The 17065-nt window shown below is 47.5% G+C and overlaps 2 protein-coding genes across 2 annotated transcripts in view; one reads left to right on the forward strand and one right to left on the reverse strand.

The window, feature by feature from the left end:
- GPR161 (G protein-coupled receptor 161) overlaps nt 1-5116 on the reverse strand; it is a 70004-nt gene extending 64888 nt beyond the window's left edge. Inside the window, exon 1 of the mRNA XM_056558207.1 lies at nt 5083-5116. The gene's annotated coding sequence lies outside the window, so the exon portion shown is untranslated. The remainder of the gene's footprint in view (nt 1-5082) is intronic.
- SIRT2 (sirtuin 2) overlaps nt 1-17065 on the forward strand; it is a 49019-nt gene that overhangs the window by 1305 nt on the left and 30649 nt on the right. Inside the window, exons 2-5 of the mRNA XM_056558209.1 lie at nt 5314-5360; nt 6595-6634; nt 9862-9972; nt 10208-10249. Coding sequence (XP_056414184.1) covers nt 5314-5360; nt 6595-6634; nt 9862-9972; nt 10208-10249 — 240 coding nt within the window. The remainder of the gene's footprint in view (nt 1-5313; nt 5361-6594; nt 6635-9861; nt 9973-10207; nt 10250-17065) is intronic.

The raw sequence follows: 17065 nt of genomic DNA on the forward strand, positions 1-17065 counted from the left end.
ATTTGCATATTCGCGTATCCGAGGAAGAAAACAGTGTGGGGGTGGGCAACTATACTATTGGTTGCTAGGGATATTGTTGATAACCTCTGATAAGTGTATTTGCATCATTCTAATTGGCCCACAAGTGAAAAGAAGGAATATGCGGAAAAAAATGAATATTCGCAATTTCGAATATATGGCGAATATAATTCGCGAATTTGCGATATTCGCCATAAAAATTTGAAATGCGAATATTCGCGCCTGACATTAATGTGTGTGTGTGTGTGTATATATATATATATATATATATATATATACATACATACATACATACACAGGGGTCACAGTCTGGGTTCCAAAGCTGTACAAGTTGCTTCTGCTCACAAAAGGTCACGGTAACAAGAGTTTTTAGCTGTCATTTTTCAGAGGACCATATATATGTTACCTGCTCCCCCTGATCGGTTTATGCCAGGATCTCTGGTGCCTCAATGAGCAAGGGCAGGCTGCCACGTATGGCAGCCTGGCCCTTGCTCACTGAGAATGGAAAGTAAGACCTGGTCACTACGGCCAGTGTCTATTTGGCATGGGATGGAACCAAGTAGCCAGGTTTTGCCCTATGTAGGGGGGGCAGGTTCCTATGGCACCAGTTGGACGTCAAAGCCTTACCTGCACAGCTTTGTCTTTATAGTGTAGCTGTATAGTGAAGCTCCAGCTTCTGCCAATCACATACATTCCTGGAATTCCCTCCAAGGTTGTCAGATCATTGTGAAGGGAGTGATGTGATTATGGCATTATACACGGCTCAAAAAAATAAAGGGAACACTTAAACAACACAATGTAACTCCAAGGCAATCACACTTCTGTGAAATCACACTGTCCACTCAGGAAGCAGCACTGATTGACAATCAATTTCACATGCTGTTGTGCAAATGGAACAGACAACAGGTGGAAATTATAGGCAATTAGCAAGACTCCTCCAATAAAGGACTGGTTCTGCAGGTGGTGACCACAGACCACTTTTCAGTTCCTATGCTTTTTGTTTTGGTCACTTTTGAATGCTAGCGGTGCTTTCACTCTAGTGGTAACATGAGACAGTCTACAACCCACACAAGTGGCTCAGGTAGTGCAGCTCATCCAGGATGGCACATCAATGCGATCTGTGGGAAGAAGGTTTTCTGTGTCTGTCAGCGTAGTGTCCAGAGCATGGAGGCGCTACCAGGAGACATGCCAGTACATCAGGAGACGTGGAGGTGGCCGTAGGAGGGAAACAACCCAGCAGCAGGACCATTACCTCCGCCTTTGTGCAAGGAGAAGCAGGAGGAGCACTGCCAGAGCCCTGCAAAATGACCTCCAGCAGGCCACAAATGTGCATGTGTCCACTCAACTGGTCAGAAACAGACTCCATGAGGGTGGTATGCGGGCCCAACGTCCACAGGTGTGGGTTGTGCTTACAGCCCAACACCGTACAGGACAATTGGAATTTGCCAGAGAACACCAAGATTGGCAAATTTGCCACTGGCGCCCTCTGCTCTTCACAGAAGAAAGCAGGTTCACACTGAGCACATGTGACAGACGTGACAGAGTCTGGAGACAACGTGGAGAAGATTCTGCTGCCTGCAACATCCTCCAGCATGACCGGTTTGAAGGTGGGTCAGTAATGGTGTGTTGTGGCGTTTCTTTGGGGGGGGCGCACAGCCCTCCATGTGCTGGTCAGAGGTAGCCTGACTGCCATTAGGTACCGAGATGAGATCCTCAGACCCCTTGTGAGACCATATGCTGGTGCGGTTGGCCCAGGGTTCCTCCTAATGCGAGACAATGCTAGACCTCATGTGGCTGGAGTGTGTCAGCAGTTCCTGCAAGAGGAAGGCATTGATGCTATGGACTGGCCCGCCTGTTCCCCAGACCTGAATCCGATTGAGCACATCTGGGACATCATGTCTCGCTCCATCCACCAACACCCAGGCATTGTAGGGAGGTCATACGGGGACGCGGAGGCCACACACACACTACTGAGCCTCATTTTGTTTTAAGGACATTACATAAAGTTGGATCAGCCTGTAGTGTGGTTTTCCACTTTGATTTTGAGTGTGACTCCATATCCAGACCTCCATGGGTTGATAAATTTAAATTTCCATTGATAATTTTTGTGTGATTTTATTGTCAGCACATTCAACTATGTAAAGACTAAAGTACCGTATATACTCGAGTATAGGCCGAGTTTTTCAGCACGATTTTTCGTGCTGAAAACACCCCCCTCGGCTTATACTCGAGTGAACTCCCCCACCCGCAGTGGTCTTCAACCTGCGGACCTCCAGAGGTTTCAAAACTACAACTCCCAGCAAGCCCGGGCAGCCATCGGCTGTCCGGGCTTGCTGGGAGTTGTAGTTTTGAAACCTCCGGAGGTCCGCAGGTTGAAGACCACTGCGGCCTTCAACATCATCCAGCCCCCTCTCACCCCCTTTAGTTCTGAGTACTCACCTCCGCTCGGCGCTGGTCCGGTCCTGCAGGACTGTCCGGTGAGGAGGTGGTCCGGTGGGATACTGGTTCCGGGCTGCTATCTTCACCGGGGAGGCCTCTTCTAAGCGCTTCGGGCCCGGCCTCAGAATAGTCACGTTGCCGTGACAACGACGCAGAGGTGCGTTCATTGCCAACGTACTTCTGCGTCATTGTTAAGGCAACGCCTCTATTCCGGGCCGGAAGCGCGGAGAAGAGGCGCCCCCGGTGAAGATAGCAGCCCGGACCACCTCCTCACCGGACCACCTCCTCTCCGGACAGCCCTGCAGGACCGGACCAGCGCCGAGCGGAGGTGAGTACTCAGAACTAAAGGGGGTGAGAGGGGGGCTGGATGATGTTGAAGGCCGCAGTGGTCTTCAACCTGCGGACCTCCGGAGGTTTCAAAACTACAACTCCCAGCAAGCCCGGACAGCCGATGGCTGCCCGGGCTTGCTGGGAGTTGTAGTTTTGAAACCTCTGGAGGTCCGCAGGTTGAAGACCACTGAGGGCGAATGATGAGAAGAGGATGATGAAGGGGGGGGTGTGGGGATGATGAAGGGGGGTGGGGATGATGAAGGGGGGGGGTGTGGGATGATAAGGGGATGATGAAGGGGGGATGTGTGGGATGATAAGGGGATGATGAAGGGGGGATGTGCGGGATGATAAGGGGATGATGAAGGGGGGATGTGTGGGATGATGACAAGGGGATGATGAAGGGGGGATGTGTGGGATGATGACAAGGGGATGATGAAGGGGGGATGTGTGGGATGATGACAAGGGGATGATGAAGGGGGGATGTGTGGGATGATGACAAGGGGATGATGAAGGGGGGATGTGTGGGATGATGACAAGGGGATGATGAAGGGGGGATGTGTGGGATGATGACAAGGGGATGATGAAGGGGGGATGTGTGGGATGATGACAAGGGGATGATGAAGGGGGGATGTGTGGGATGATAAGGGGATGATGAAGGGGGGATGTGTGGGATGATAAGGGGATGATGAAGGGGGGATGTGTGGGATGATAAGGGGATGATGAAGGGGGGATGTGTGGGATGATAAGGGGATGATGAAGGGGGGATGTGTGGGATGATAAGGGGATGATGAAGGGGGGATGTGTGGGATGATAAGGGGATGATGAAGGGGGGATGTGTGGGATGATAAGGGGATGATGAAGGGGGGATGTGTGGGATGATAAGGGGATGATGAAGGGGGGATGTGTGGGATGATAAGGGGATGATGAAGGGGGGATGTGTGGGATGATAAGGGGATGATGAAGGGGGGATGTGTGGGATGATAAGGGGATGATGAAGGGGGGATGTGTGGGATGATAAGGGGATGATGAAGGGGGGATGTGTGGGATGATAAGGGGATGATGAAGGGGGGATGTGTGGGATGATAAGGGGATGATGAAGGGGGGATGTGTGGGATGATAAGGGGATGATGAAGGGGGGATGTGTGGGATGATAAGGGGATGATGAAGGGGGGATGTGTGGGATGATAAGGGGATGATGAAGGGGGGATGTGTGGGATGATAAGGGGATGATGAAGGGGGGATGTGTGGGATGATAAGGGGATGATGAAGGGGGGATGTGTGGGATGATAAGGGGATGATGAAGGGGGGATGTGTGGGATGATAAGGGGATGATGAAGGGGGGATGTGTGGGATGATAAGGGGATGATGAAGGGGGGATGTGTGGGATGATAAGGGGATGATGAAGGGGGGATGTGTGGGATGATAAGGGGATGATGAAGGGGGGATGTGTGGGATGATAAGGGGATGATGAAGGGGGGATGTGTGGGATGATAAGGGGATGATGAAGGGGGGATGTGTGGGATGATAAGGGGATGATGAAGGGGGGATGTGTGGGATGATAAGGGGATGATGAAGGGGGGATGTGTGGGATGATAAGGGGATGATGAAGGGGGGATGTGTGGGATGATAAGGGGATGATGAAGGGGGGATGTGTGGGATGATAAGGGGATGATGAAGGGGGGATGTGTGGGATGATAAGGGGATGATGAAGGGGGGATGTGTGGGATGATAAGGGGATGATGAAGGGGGGATGTGTGGGATGATAAGGGGATGATGAAGGGGGGATGTGTGGGATGATGACAAGGGGATGATGAAGGGGGGATGTGTGGGATGATGACAAGGGGATGATGATGAGGATGTTAATGACGGGTCTGGATGATGACAGGGGGGGATGAGGTATTTCCCACCCTAGGCTTATACTCGAGTCAATAACTTTTCCTGGGATTTTGGGTTGAAATTAGGGGTCTCGGCTTATACTCGGGTCGGCTTATACTCGAGTATATACGGTATTTCATACGATTAGTTCATTCATTCAGATCTAGGATGTGTTATCTCAGTGTTCCCTTTATTTTATTTTTTTGAGCAGTGTATTCTAGTAATACATCTAATTAAAGTGAATACAAACTGCATCTATATGTCTTAGTAAATGGGAAGGACGATCTGTGAATCAACAACAAATAAAACTGGAAGATATTGCCAGCTTGATTTTTGCTGACGTAATGATAGCATGGCCTGAATATGGCAAAAATCGGATAATCTTTGTGACTATATGCCAAGAAAAATAAGGCTACTTACCTGAGTGAGATAGGTTCATGTGCTTAGCTTACCCTTCCCCATTCTTTAAATTGTGAGTCGCCACTTACACTGCGCTATGTACATTGTGTACAATTCTCCATGTTCTCCAACAGAGTACAGTGCCAGTTCTGTTCAGAAATTACTGAAAAGTTATAAATGAAAGTGGATATCAGCGCTGGCACATACTTACGTTTCTAAATAATATTCTAATGTGATTATTTCTGGTCTTAGAAGCAAAAGAAGCCAAGGAGCCTGCCACCACATTGGAGGATTCTGAGGTAAATATGTTAAATAATTAAAGGAGGTCTGCAGCCAAAGACACTTATCCCCTATCTGTAGGATAGGGGATAAGTGTCTGATGGCTGGGACCCCCTGCGATCTCCTGTACGGGGCCCTGGCTCTGCCGCAGCTCTCCCATGCAGGAGGCGTGTCGGCCACAGCATGATGCCGCAGCCGACATGCCCCCCTCCATGTATCTCTATGAGAGAGGCAAAGATTCAGCGTTTGTGCATCCCTGCCTTTCCCATAGAGCTGTTTAAAGGGGGCATTTCGTCGACCTCAGTGAGGTTAAGGACATGCGCATTAGACGCACAGAGCTGTGGTAATGCCAGGTCACCGTATGGGAGATCGCGGGGGTCCCAGTGTTCAGATCCCCTATCCGCAGGATAAGTGTCTATTGCTGCAGTACTCCTTTAATTTCCATCTTTATCTATGGCATTACCTTTTTTCTAGTACTTATATGTATTTTTTAGGCCCAGTTCACACTACAGAGAGAGAAACCTCTCGTTGGGAGTTCCACTGCTCTGTTCACACAATGGAACTTCTAACAAGGGATTTTATTTCAGTTGAAGATTGAACATGTTGAGTCTTTTGGAAGAATCCACCAGAGAAATCCCTTTTGTCAATGGGATATTGACCATGGCAGATTGACCTGGACATAAGCACTGAATCCGGAATAACTTCTCCATGCAAGGAATTTCCACTCTGAATTTCCTTAGGGTTAACAGACCCTTAGGCACCATTCACACAGCGGAATCCGGCAGAAAATTAAGCTTTACATTTCTGTTGCAGCAGACTCCCAATGTTTTCAGATTCTGTTTCTCCGTGCACACGGAAGAAATTTCACGGTCAAAACATATGATTCAGAAATTATAATTTCAGACTCCGCAAAAACAATGTACATTGCATTTCTAAGTGGTCCTAGTGCCTGCTTGTACTGCTTGGGCATGCTGAATGTCTGGCCGGGAATTCCCCCATGTGAAGGGGCCTTACTCTTGTAATGTGGACCCTGAAGATACAGATGTGTACAGGTGGTTTTTATTAGGCTTTATTCACATTGGGCATTTTGGTGCGGTTTCTGATTCATAGTGCATGTTGGCAAAATACCTAAGACTTCTATTTTCCCTCTTATTTTTGTATCCATGCTTTGTTTTAATAAAACCATATCATGAACATCTGCACTTTATGAACTTGGCTTCCTGTGAATGACATACATGTTTATTTCTTTTCTAGGAGTCCGACTCCAGTGAAGAAAACAGCAGTGTATCAGAAAGTAAGAGATTTGGGTTAGAATCACAATTGTGTTGCTCCGACCCAGTGTTGCATAGGACTACATTTTCACATTGTTTTTTTTTTTTGCCTGACCATCATTGTCACATGTCTTTTGTAGTTTAGTAATGTGTAGTAGAATGAAGAGGCACTCACCAGATAATGTGCTCAGATTCCTATGTATTCTTTGTGCAGCCACACTAGCAAAACTGTTATAACAGATGTTTCACACCATTATGGTGTTTCTTCAAATTACTGTAGTCTGAAGAAACATCATGATGGTAAATAGGAATCTGAGCACATTATTTGGTGAGTGCCTCTTTATAATACTCTACAAGTTTTTTTTCTTTTCGTTTGCTGCTGTTCAGCTAGATTGAGCACCCCATTACCTGCCATTTTATACCGAACACCATAGCTGCGGCAAGTCCAGTAATGGACAGTAGATGTTAAATGTGGTCACGGCTGTGCTGACCAGGATAGGGAATAAGCGTCTGATCACGGGGGGTCCGACCGCTGGGAACGCTGCATCTCCGCCTCTCTCCTAGAGATACATTCAGGGGGGGTGTCAGCCACGGTGTCATCCTGCTGCCGACACGCCTCCTGCACGGGAGAGCCGCGGCAGAGTAGGGTCCCCCATGTTCTGACCCCCTGCAATAAGACACTTATCCCCTATCCTGCAGATCGGGGATAAGTGTATATGGCTGCAGATCTCCTTTAAGTTTAGTAGCAGGATCTCTCTACACTGAAAAATTAGTGAAAAAGTCGACTATTAAAAAATGTTTTGCAGCACTTATGCCGGAAGGGCACTTTTTCACACAACTTAGGTTAATTGGGTCTTATTGATGCCTTCTGCATGGGATCCGGGGACTCTCCTCATGTATATGCTGAACACAATGTAATGTGAACAGAGCCCTTCTGGCATGCTTATTGGTATATTGCCAGATAGTACTTTATTATTTGAAAAGTGGGAAGATGCAGACCAGGCTGGGCAGTACAGTTGCTTTGGAAGCTGTACCCGCCTAGCGAGTCCCATTGATCAGAAAAGGGCTTCTTGTACATGGAACTTCATGTAGTATTATGGCAGATTTATAAAAACTGGGCAGAAAATATAGTAGTAGTAGAATGGGGTGTATACATGTGGGATGTATGTAGCCGGTTGGCGGACACTTTTCCTCTCTTTGGCATGGTTGGCAATTTCTGTGTTTTGTGATTGTAGTAAAAATGTTGCAGTTGTGCATCTCAGCTATTAAGCTTATACCAATCCTGAGAACATGGGGGCTTGGTCTCGGGCAACTCTTACAGTGGCCACAAATGCATGGCTGCTTTTGCAGGAAACAGGACTGGGGACCTCTGATATCAGGATTAATAATTAAAGATTTCCAGTGGTTAGACCTATCATAAACATTTTAATATATATACTCACTGTGCTGTAATAGGCTTTGGTGGAAAAACAGGTTTAGGTTTTTAAAGCAGCTTTTGAAGCCAACACGAGGTTCAAATAAAAATGAAGTTTAATAATAATAATTAATTATTATTAAAACATCTAGCGTACTGTGAAAATGTTTTAGACAGGTATGGAAGAAAAAAAAGACACCATTGATCCTCACCAAATCCCCAATGCCATTTGCTGAAATGAAGATGCAAACTTGCAGGGAACCTCCAACATACTTCACTGTTGCCTGCAGACACTCATTGGCCCTGAAACATGTGAGAGAAAAACTGGAGAGATTTTGCCAATAGCAACCAATCACAGCCCAGCTTTCACTTTACCACAGCTCGATAAAATATGAAAGCTGAGCTGTGATTGGTTGTTGTGGGAAAATCTCTGTAGCTTTTTTCTCACACATTTTGATAAATCTGGGCCATTGTCTGCAGACACTGCTGCCATTTTCTTGCATCATTTTTTGTGCGTACTTGTGTTGTTTGTGTTGTTTCTATGGAAGAGGTATGGCTTTCTGGCTGCAATTATTCCATAAAGACTGCCAGAGTTCTCTGAACAATAGGTTGGTGTATCTGAGAGCCACTGGTTTCTGCTTGCTCTCAGCTGCTTGCTCTGGTTTCTGCTTGCTCTCAGCTGCTTGCTCTGGTTTCTGCTTGCTCTCAGCTGCTTGCTCTGGTTTCTGCTTGCTCTGAGAAGAGATTCATCAAGACCTGTGCTGAGGGGAAATTGACCAGTTGCCCATAGCAACCAATCAGATTGCTTCATTACATTTTCAGATGCCTTTTCAAAAATGAAAGAAGCAATCTGATTGGTTGCTATTGGCAACTTGGCGACTTTTCCTCTTCATAAGTTTTGATGAATCTTCCCCTATGTGTCTTTCAGCTGCTGCACTTGCTTTGCTTGGCCAAACACTGCATCTACGGTGTTCAACGTTGCCCGTATCTCTAATTTTCTGTGCTTTTTTAAAAACAATTTGAGACACAAATCCTGAAACCCAAGTCTGCTTTTAAATCTTTGCCTGGGAGAGACCCTGATAATGCAATATATCTATGTTGTGTCTTGCTGCCATGCTCAGTCTTTCCATAGTGTCATGAAACTGTCTTCCACAACCTCATCTTTATAGCAGAGTTTGGCTGTTACTTCCCCAATTGTAAGTCTCCTACACAGCTGTTTCTGTTTCAACCTGCATATAAAAATGATACTTATCCATACTAATGGTAATTATCAGCGGCTGTATACTACAGAGGAAGTTGAGTTGTTCTTTTCTGTCTGACCACAGTGCTCTCTGCTGACACCTCTGTCCACATCAGGAACTTTCCAGAATAGAATCAAATCACCATAGCAAACCTCTCCTGCTCTGGACGGTTCCTGACACGGACAGAGGTGTAAGCAGAGAGCACTGTGGTCAGACAGAAATAAACAACTCAACTTTCTCTGTAGCATACAGCAGCTGATAATTACTGGAAGGATAACATTTTTTTAAAAGAAGTAATTTACAAATCTGTTTAACTTTCTGGAGCCAGTTGATTATGAAATAAATGGTTTTCCACCGGAGTGCCCCTTTAATGCTATTTTAAAGGCAAAGGACGGTCACACCAAATATTGATTCGTCTTCTGTTCATTCACTTTGTGTTTTTGTTAATTGATTTAAAAAAGTTAACTATTGACACTCCTATTTTTTTAAAGCATTTTTCCACACCTGCTTAAAACTTTTGCACAGTACTGTACATTATACTGTACTATTGTCTTTTATTTTGCTTCATATTTGCATTCTTATTTTTATTTTCCAGTGGATTTCCTCCGTGATCTCTTTAGCCGGACCCTGGGCATTGGAACCCCAGAAAAATTCCTTGATGAACTGAGCCTGGAAGGTGTCGGCAGGTTCTTGCTTAGTGAAAAATGTGAGTAAAGTCATATATAAAGTCATATAAAGTCATAAAGTCATATACTACGTACATTTGTGATCACTGTAAGAATATTCAATGGCACAGTTTAGAGATTCCTGAATCGTAATGGAACCAGGCAAATCTCATACAGTGTGTTGTGTCTTGTGAATGGGTAGGGGGTGATTTCTCTGTTTGGTGTTGTTTGTGTTCCTTTATATTTTCTAATCCTTATGTTATATATATGTTGCAGGTAAGAATGTGGTGTTTATGGTTGGTGCAGGCATCTCAACATGTGAGTACAACTGGTTAATATAAAAGGCATTGTGTTACCAATATAACTAAAGGGTGCTATGCTCCAGGAGATGCACTCATTGGGGGAGATTTATCAAAACCTGTGGGAAGAAAAAGTTGAACAGTTGCCCATAGCAACCAATCAGATCGCTTCTTTTCATTTTTCATTTTCTTGTTAAAATTGAAAGAAGCGATCTGATTGGTTGCTATGAGCAACTGGGCAACTTTTCCTCTACCCAGTTTTTGATGAATCTCCCCCATTGGTCCCATCATTACCAGCAAAAAGGATAAGAAGCACTCAAAATAGTGTGGAAATGTATTCATCTTTGAAAATAGTTCTATAGATGAACCAAAATGTTGCACGCTGCTGATAGGTGAATAGGTTTCCATGCTATTTTGAGTAAAGACTTCAGGGGAGAAAAGTGGGAGAGATTCTATCTTTTATTTTAAAAAATGCCTCTGAAAAATAATAGAAGTGATCTGATTGGTTGCTGTGGGCAGATGCACTCCTCTTCCTCTACACAGGTTTGGATAAATCTCCCCATTTGTGAGCTGCTTCTCAACATGTGAATATATCTCTTGTGTATTTCTCTCTTGTCCGATGGAATATAATATTTTCTTATTGTCCCCAGGCTCCCGAATAAAATAAACACTTTAAATTGCCTTTCTCCGCTTCTTAGTACTCCAGGACCAGAATGCCCCGTCTATGGCCGATCTCCGCTGAAAGTCTCCTTGACGGACTGGGCCAGAGCTGTAGACGTGACGTCACAGCGCCACTCAGCCAGTCACTGGCCCCAGAGGTGTCCCACCTCGGCCAGAGTGATTGTCGAGCATGTCAGTGACCGCAGATGGGGAACCCTGGTACTGGAGCTACGAGGAAGCTGTGGAAGATGAGTTAGAGTGTTAATTTTATTAGGCAACCTGGGAACAATAAGAAAATATTAAATTCCACCAGACAAATCCTTTAATGTGCTCACATACTAAAGACACCAGTGATTGGTTAAAGCAATAGATCACTATATTTGTGACACTTTATTTTAAAAGAAAAGTAACTTACAACTGTGTATATAATAACAGTTCATCTAAGAGATAAGAAAATTAAAATAAAGCTGTACATTCATATTCTTCAAAAGTCATATGTAAGCAGGAGTAAGGCCAGGATCTGGCAAACATTTTTCAGTTTGTATCAGTATAGTTGAGCAAAGACAGACACAGTGCCGTCTGTCTTTAATAAACCATTAAACCATTACAAGTATGTTAAGGAGTATTAGTTTCAGTTCTCACTACAAGTGATTACAATTTATAGAACACCTATTTCTTGTGAATTTTCTTTAAAAAGGTTTTTCCTTTTTATAAAGGACCCGGGTGCTGCAAAAACAACAAATAATACTTACTCCTCTGCCCCAATCCCTCTAGTGTTCTCCACTTCTTGCTTCCAATGATGCGCCAACCTGGCTAGAATTGCCCACTCAGCCAATAACTAACTGAGGAAGGTCACTGCTGCAGAAAGTGATTGGCACGTCCTGCAGGGTTGGAACATCATTGGAAGCAGGAAGATGCAGAGAGCACAGTGGGTCGGGAGACATCAGAATTGCAGCATTGGTAGATCAAGGCAGGTAAGTATGCAATATTTTCTCGGTCGCCTCATTGCGGAACACAGAGATCATGAGTACATGCTGCTGTCCACTAGGAGGCTGACACTAGGCAAAAAAAGAAGTCTGTTCCTCACAGCAGGATATACCCGCCCACAGGCACAGAGCTAATCAGTTTTACCTTAGTGTCAGGAGGAGGCAGACACAGGTCAGAACTTTTACTTTTTTATTTTCTAGTTAGGGACGTATATGTAGTTTTTTTTTCTCCCTTTTGTTTCCTTATTTCAGGTGGGGGTTCAGGAGCATGGCGCTACCTGTTCCCCCATATGTGGCTAAGGGGCACAGGCATAGAGTATGCACTGTAAACCGAAGATGTCTAAGGGTGAGTATATGAAGATGGGGTCAGTGGGTGGGTATGTTCCTCCCTCCCCTTTTCCCTCTCCCCCCTCCTTTTCCTCTCAATTCTCTATGCTCATCCAGGGGCCCTTTACTATGTAGGCCTGGCTCCTCAGCCGCCATTACACGTGGCTGTGCTGGGCCGGACCCCTCATGGCCTCTGGGTTGCCGGCGGCACTATACCTACAGGGAAAGGTTTGTTGGTCTGCATCCCCCCCCCCCTTTTCATGTGGCCATGGTTGATTGTATAGGTCTAAGGACCCCGGTTCCCCCCTAGCCTTGCCTTCTGCACATTGTGTGGCCAGGCTCAGCAAGCTGGCCACGTTTTCTTACTCTCTGGCCGGACCCTCTTTGGCCAGCAGGTCTCCGGTCTCATGTGGCCAGGCGGTGCAACGGTGGGGACTGGGATGGCCGTACCATGCTTCTTCCTCTGGCCTAGTCCTGATGTGTCTGCCGCTCTGCTTCGGCCACTGTATGCTGCATCTATCTTTTCCCCAGCGGCCGGCGCTTCGTCCGTGCGGCTGTATCCCGCTAATGTTCCCGGGCCTCGTGGGGGTGGTGGCGTCCTGTGGGGGCACTCAGTAAATTTAGTCCCCACCGTTTTTAATGTTAGGCCGTCTTTTGGCAGCACCCTAGTGGTTTCCCCAGTGCATCATCGGGCTGTGCTGTCTGTATTCTTCTACGGGTAGCTTAATCATTCAACCAGTTCACTTTCATTTCCTGCATGATGGCGGTCAGCCCCCATGCTGCAGCCACTGGGTCTTTTGTCTGCCCGCGGCTACGGCGCCATTACTGCCTGTCTTTCTCCCCCGGACAGTGGTGCTCCAGGGATTAACATACCCCTTCTTCCATGGTGGGTGCAGGGGGACGTGGACAGCGCATGCTTTTCTCCTATGCTGGTCAAGCGGCTTCTTCTCCCCGCCCCGTCCTGGGTTTCTGTTTAACCTTGTTTTAAAGAAAAAAAACTTCTCATTTGGCTCTCTGCGCCCTGCAGTGGCTGAGGGGTGTATTGTGTACTGCTCTGTACAGTACAGCGCTGCCCCCCTCTAGTGGCCAAAAGTAGTTATTACTACTGCATAGATTTCCTATGGGTATTTCCCCCTGATCCTTTGCCTTTTGGCGGATCAATACTGACGGAACGATACTGCGAAGATTGCATGATGCCTGTGCTAGGATGACAAGCAAATTTCTGAAGCATTCCTCTGGGGACCATATATTCAGTGTTTTTTTGTTTTTTTTGACAATGGGGGGCCGCTTTCAAAGCTTGCTTCCATCGCCCCTTGCATTGCCCGATAGCAGTATCTTCGGATACAGGGCTCCAATTCCCCTCAACTCTCAGTTTTGAGCATGGGTGTCTTGCCGTAGGGGGTTGGCGGACAGAAGGGTGATTAACCCTGAATGTCCCTTTTCAAAATGTAAAGGCTTGGCCTTGAGTGCGGGTGTTGTGGCGCATACCTTCAGTACTGCACCAATTTGATTCATAGCCCGCGAACCCGGAGTCTGCACTATGTACTTTCTAGCCCCTGTTTCCTGAGCAGCTGTTTCGGGCCTTGGTCCGTTTTTCGACAGGAACATGTTGGTCGGTACCTGGCGATGTGGCTGGAAGGGGTGACCCTGCATGTGTAACAGACTCTTTGCAGCTACCATGGGGATAATGTCAAATGGACCCTCTATGACACCAATGGGGAGCGTGTCGTCTGCGCAGGCAGCTGCAATTTCGGTACTCCACTGCTAATGGAAGTTGACCGATGTGAAATGGACCCTCTACATCTCCTGTGGGGAGCGTGATACCTCCCCGCATCTGCAGTTTTGGTACTTCACTATACGTGTGGGTAGACCGATGTAGCATGGACTCGTTCCTACGCCCATGGAGAGCATGATGTCTCTCACATCCACAGCTGCAGATCCGGTACCCCACTGTGAGTGGGAGTTGACCGATGTGTAATGGAACTTCTACATCTCCTGCGGGGAGCGCGTGGCCTAGCGCAGCTGCAGTTCCGGTACCTCACTGTACGTGTGGGTGGACCGATGTCGCATGGACCCATTACTGCGCCACGGAGAGCATGAGGTCTCCCACACCCGCAGCTGCAGTCTGGTACTCCACCTGTGGGTGTTGCTGAAATGGTGACCCTGAGTGTTCAATGAACTCTCTACACCATCCAGGGTAGTGCGCACTCTGCCGCGGCTGAGTTTCCAGTCCCCCGCTATCGGTGGTACTTGTCCATTTACTGTAGCTTGTAGATGCCATGTACCTTCTACAGCGGCAGCAACCACTTTCCTGCCGCATGGATGGTTGCGAAGTTGTCTGCTATTGTTTTGGCTGTAGTCCGTGCTATAATTGCCTCTTCCTTGATGGCAGTTAGGGCCCCTGCCACTACCACAGTGTATTCAGTGGAGTGGGCCCTGTGTGTACAATTGGCGCGTGTCAGTGATGGCACGTGCCCCCTCCATATGTGGAGTATCTGTGGCCTTCCATGGGCAGTAATTTGGAGGTTTTCTGCTGTAGCCCTCACAGCCAGCGCACTGGTGCCCCTCACTTTTGGAGGGGCAGGTTTGCGGAGTACCTGCACTAAAATACAGACATTTACTTTTAATCCTTCACTTCTCTTTCCCTTGGAGCATGTATTTGTGATCTTGGGACCTGCTACTCTTGCCGGTAGGGGATGTCTACGATTACTCATGCGGTCATTGTATTCTCATATGGTCTTTGCATTCCTCCCCTCTAGGGGAGTTATTGTTAGCCTTATCTGACCCCTGCTATGGCTGGTCCAGCCATCTCGTTATTCCCTTCCACTGACGTATGGGGTAGCTTGCCCTTCCGCTTCCCCTTCCTAGAGGGAGTTATGCAGGTCTTGTGTGGTTCCTGCTTTGGTTTTGCAGCCGTCGTCCTTCAGCTTACTATTATCAGATGGTTTGTTGCTTTTGGTTTCTATTCTTCTTTTCCCTGCCATTGTCCTTCCCCTTCGGCAGAGTGCTGTAGGATGGCGTAGTTACAGCTGTTGCTGTCCTAGCCTGTAAGTTGCCTTTACTTAGGGGCTCATTGGCGCTGCTAGGGCAGCTCCTGCCACGCAACCTCCGATCATGGCAGTCCTGGTGCGGTTCTGTTTGGCTGCTATCCGTCTCATGTCTTCCTACCCATTTGCTGTGAGGGTGGTCTCGGTCTTTGGGTGTCTCAGGTCCTTTCTCCTGTGGCTCTTCTGTTTCAGCTGCCTTTGAGGTTCCGCGACAGTTCCGGCATGTCAATTCTCCTGCTTGTTGACTGTCGGTTGTTCCGTGCCTTGAGGACAGCCTTGGTGGGCGACCTCCTGCATCCAGATCGTGCCCTCTGTTCTGGCACATTGTAACTTCGGCTGGACTGGCACCTCAGCTGGGTCCCCTTTGTCTCCTTCTTTGTCACTTGTTTTTTCTGGGATATTTCCTCCTGGAGTCCTCCAGTCAGTTTTGACCGTTGGGGTCCAGTGCTGGTTCGAACTTGTCTGTCCTATTTTTTCTTGTCTGTGAGTGCTGGGTGGCGCAGTGATTCCAGTGGTAGCGGGACCTGTTTTTCTGTCCGATTTTCTCTTCTAGGGTATAGGACTCCTTCCCTTTGTGGTTCTAGACTCGTTCGTGACTCTCTCCCTCATGGTTCTACCTTTTCAGGACCTTTTTGCTTTGAGCTGCTGGATGGTTTTCCTGATACTTCAACCTTGGCGGTGTTTTTTTGTCTCTGGCCTTGCCGAGATTCCAGTCCCGTTTTTTCTCGCTAGCCCTGCAGGGGGTGGTCTCCCTCCACCTCTCCGACTCCTTTCTCTACCTGGGCACATGTCGGCTGAGGTGTTTCGCTCCGACTTGACAATATCAGCTGGTGTGAGACTCCGAGTTCCCTCAGCCTTTTTCCAGATCTGGGAAACTCTGGTTCTGATGGCGGCTGCTCCAGTGTTGCCGGACAGACCTTGCCTTGTCTCCGGCCAGTTTGCGTGCCTTCGCCTCTCTTGGGGCCGTGCAGACCTTATGGCTGAGGGCCTTTAAGGTCATCCAGGTTTCCCCTGTCGGGCCCGGTCTCCTGCCGTTGAGGCTGGTCTCCTCGCAGGGCGTTCTCTTCGAGCCTCTCCAGCTCGTTCTCTCTTATGGCAGTTAGCATTTCCTCCTCATGTTTGCTTGGCTTGGATGTATCTCTGAATGGGGTTCTCTTGACGCTATCTTCCTCGTTTTGGTCAGGCCTTGGTGGTCCTGCATCTTGTGCCTTTTCGACAGAAGTCAATTCCGCTCTCCTGCCAGGCCATCGTTTTGGTCCAGTGGACCTAAAGGGCGACCATTTCTCCTCGCACTTGGTCGGCTGTCGGATCCCAGTCTCTGGAAGGTTTCCTCCTTCGGATCCTAGCTCTCCCCTCTTGTTTTGTAGGGCTTCCAGGTGGTTGGGTTCTGGATTCCGGTTTCTTCTGGGCCTCGTCCATGTTCCTCTGCAGATGGATGTATGCGATCTCTGGACTGGCCTTCTTTCTCTGGCCTTCTTTCTCTCGGTTTCCCCACCGAGAAAAGTAGATTTTTTTGTACTCACAGTAAAATCTCTTTCTCGCAGCCTTCATTGGGTAACACAGCGCTTACCCATTTACAGTTCCTGGTCAGGTTGTTTGTTGCCTGTTGTTCCTTTCTGATGTCCTTTGGATGTATCTCCTTTGTTGTTTGGCTTCTCCCACTACTTTGTGACGATACTGATTAGCTCAGTGCCTGTGGGCGGGTATATCCTGCTGGGAGGAGCTGACTTCTTTTTTTGCCTAGTGTCAGCCTCCTAGTGGACAGCAGCATGTACTCATGATCTCTGTGTTCCCCAATGAAGGCTACAAGAAAGA

Source organism: Hyla sarda, chromosome 2, assembly GCF_029499605.1.
Source record: "Hyla sarda isolate aHylSar1 chromosome 2, aHylSar1.hap1, whole genome shotgun sequence".
NCBI lineage: Eukaryota > Metazoa > Chordata > Amphibia > Anura > Hylidae > Hyla > Hyla sarda.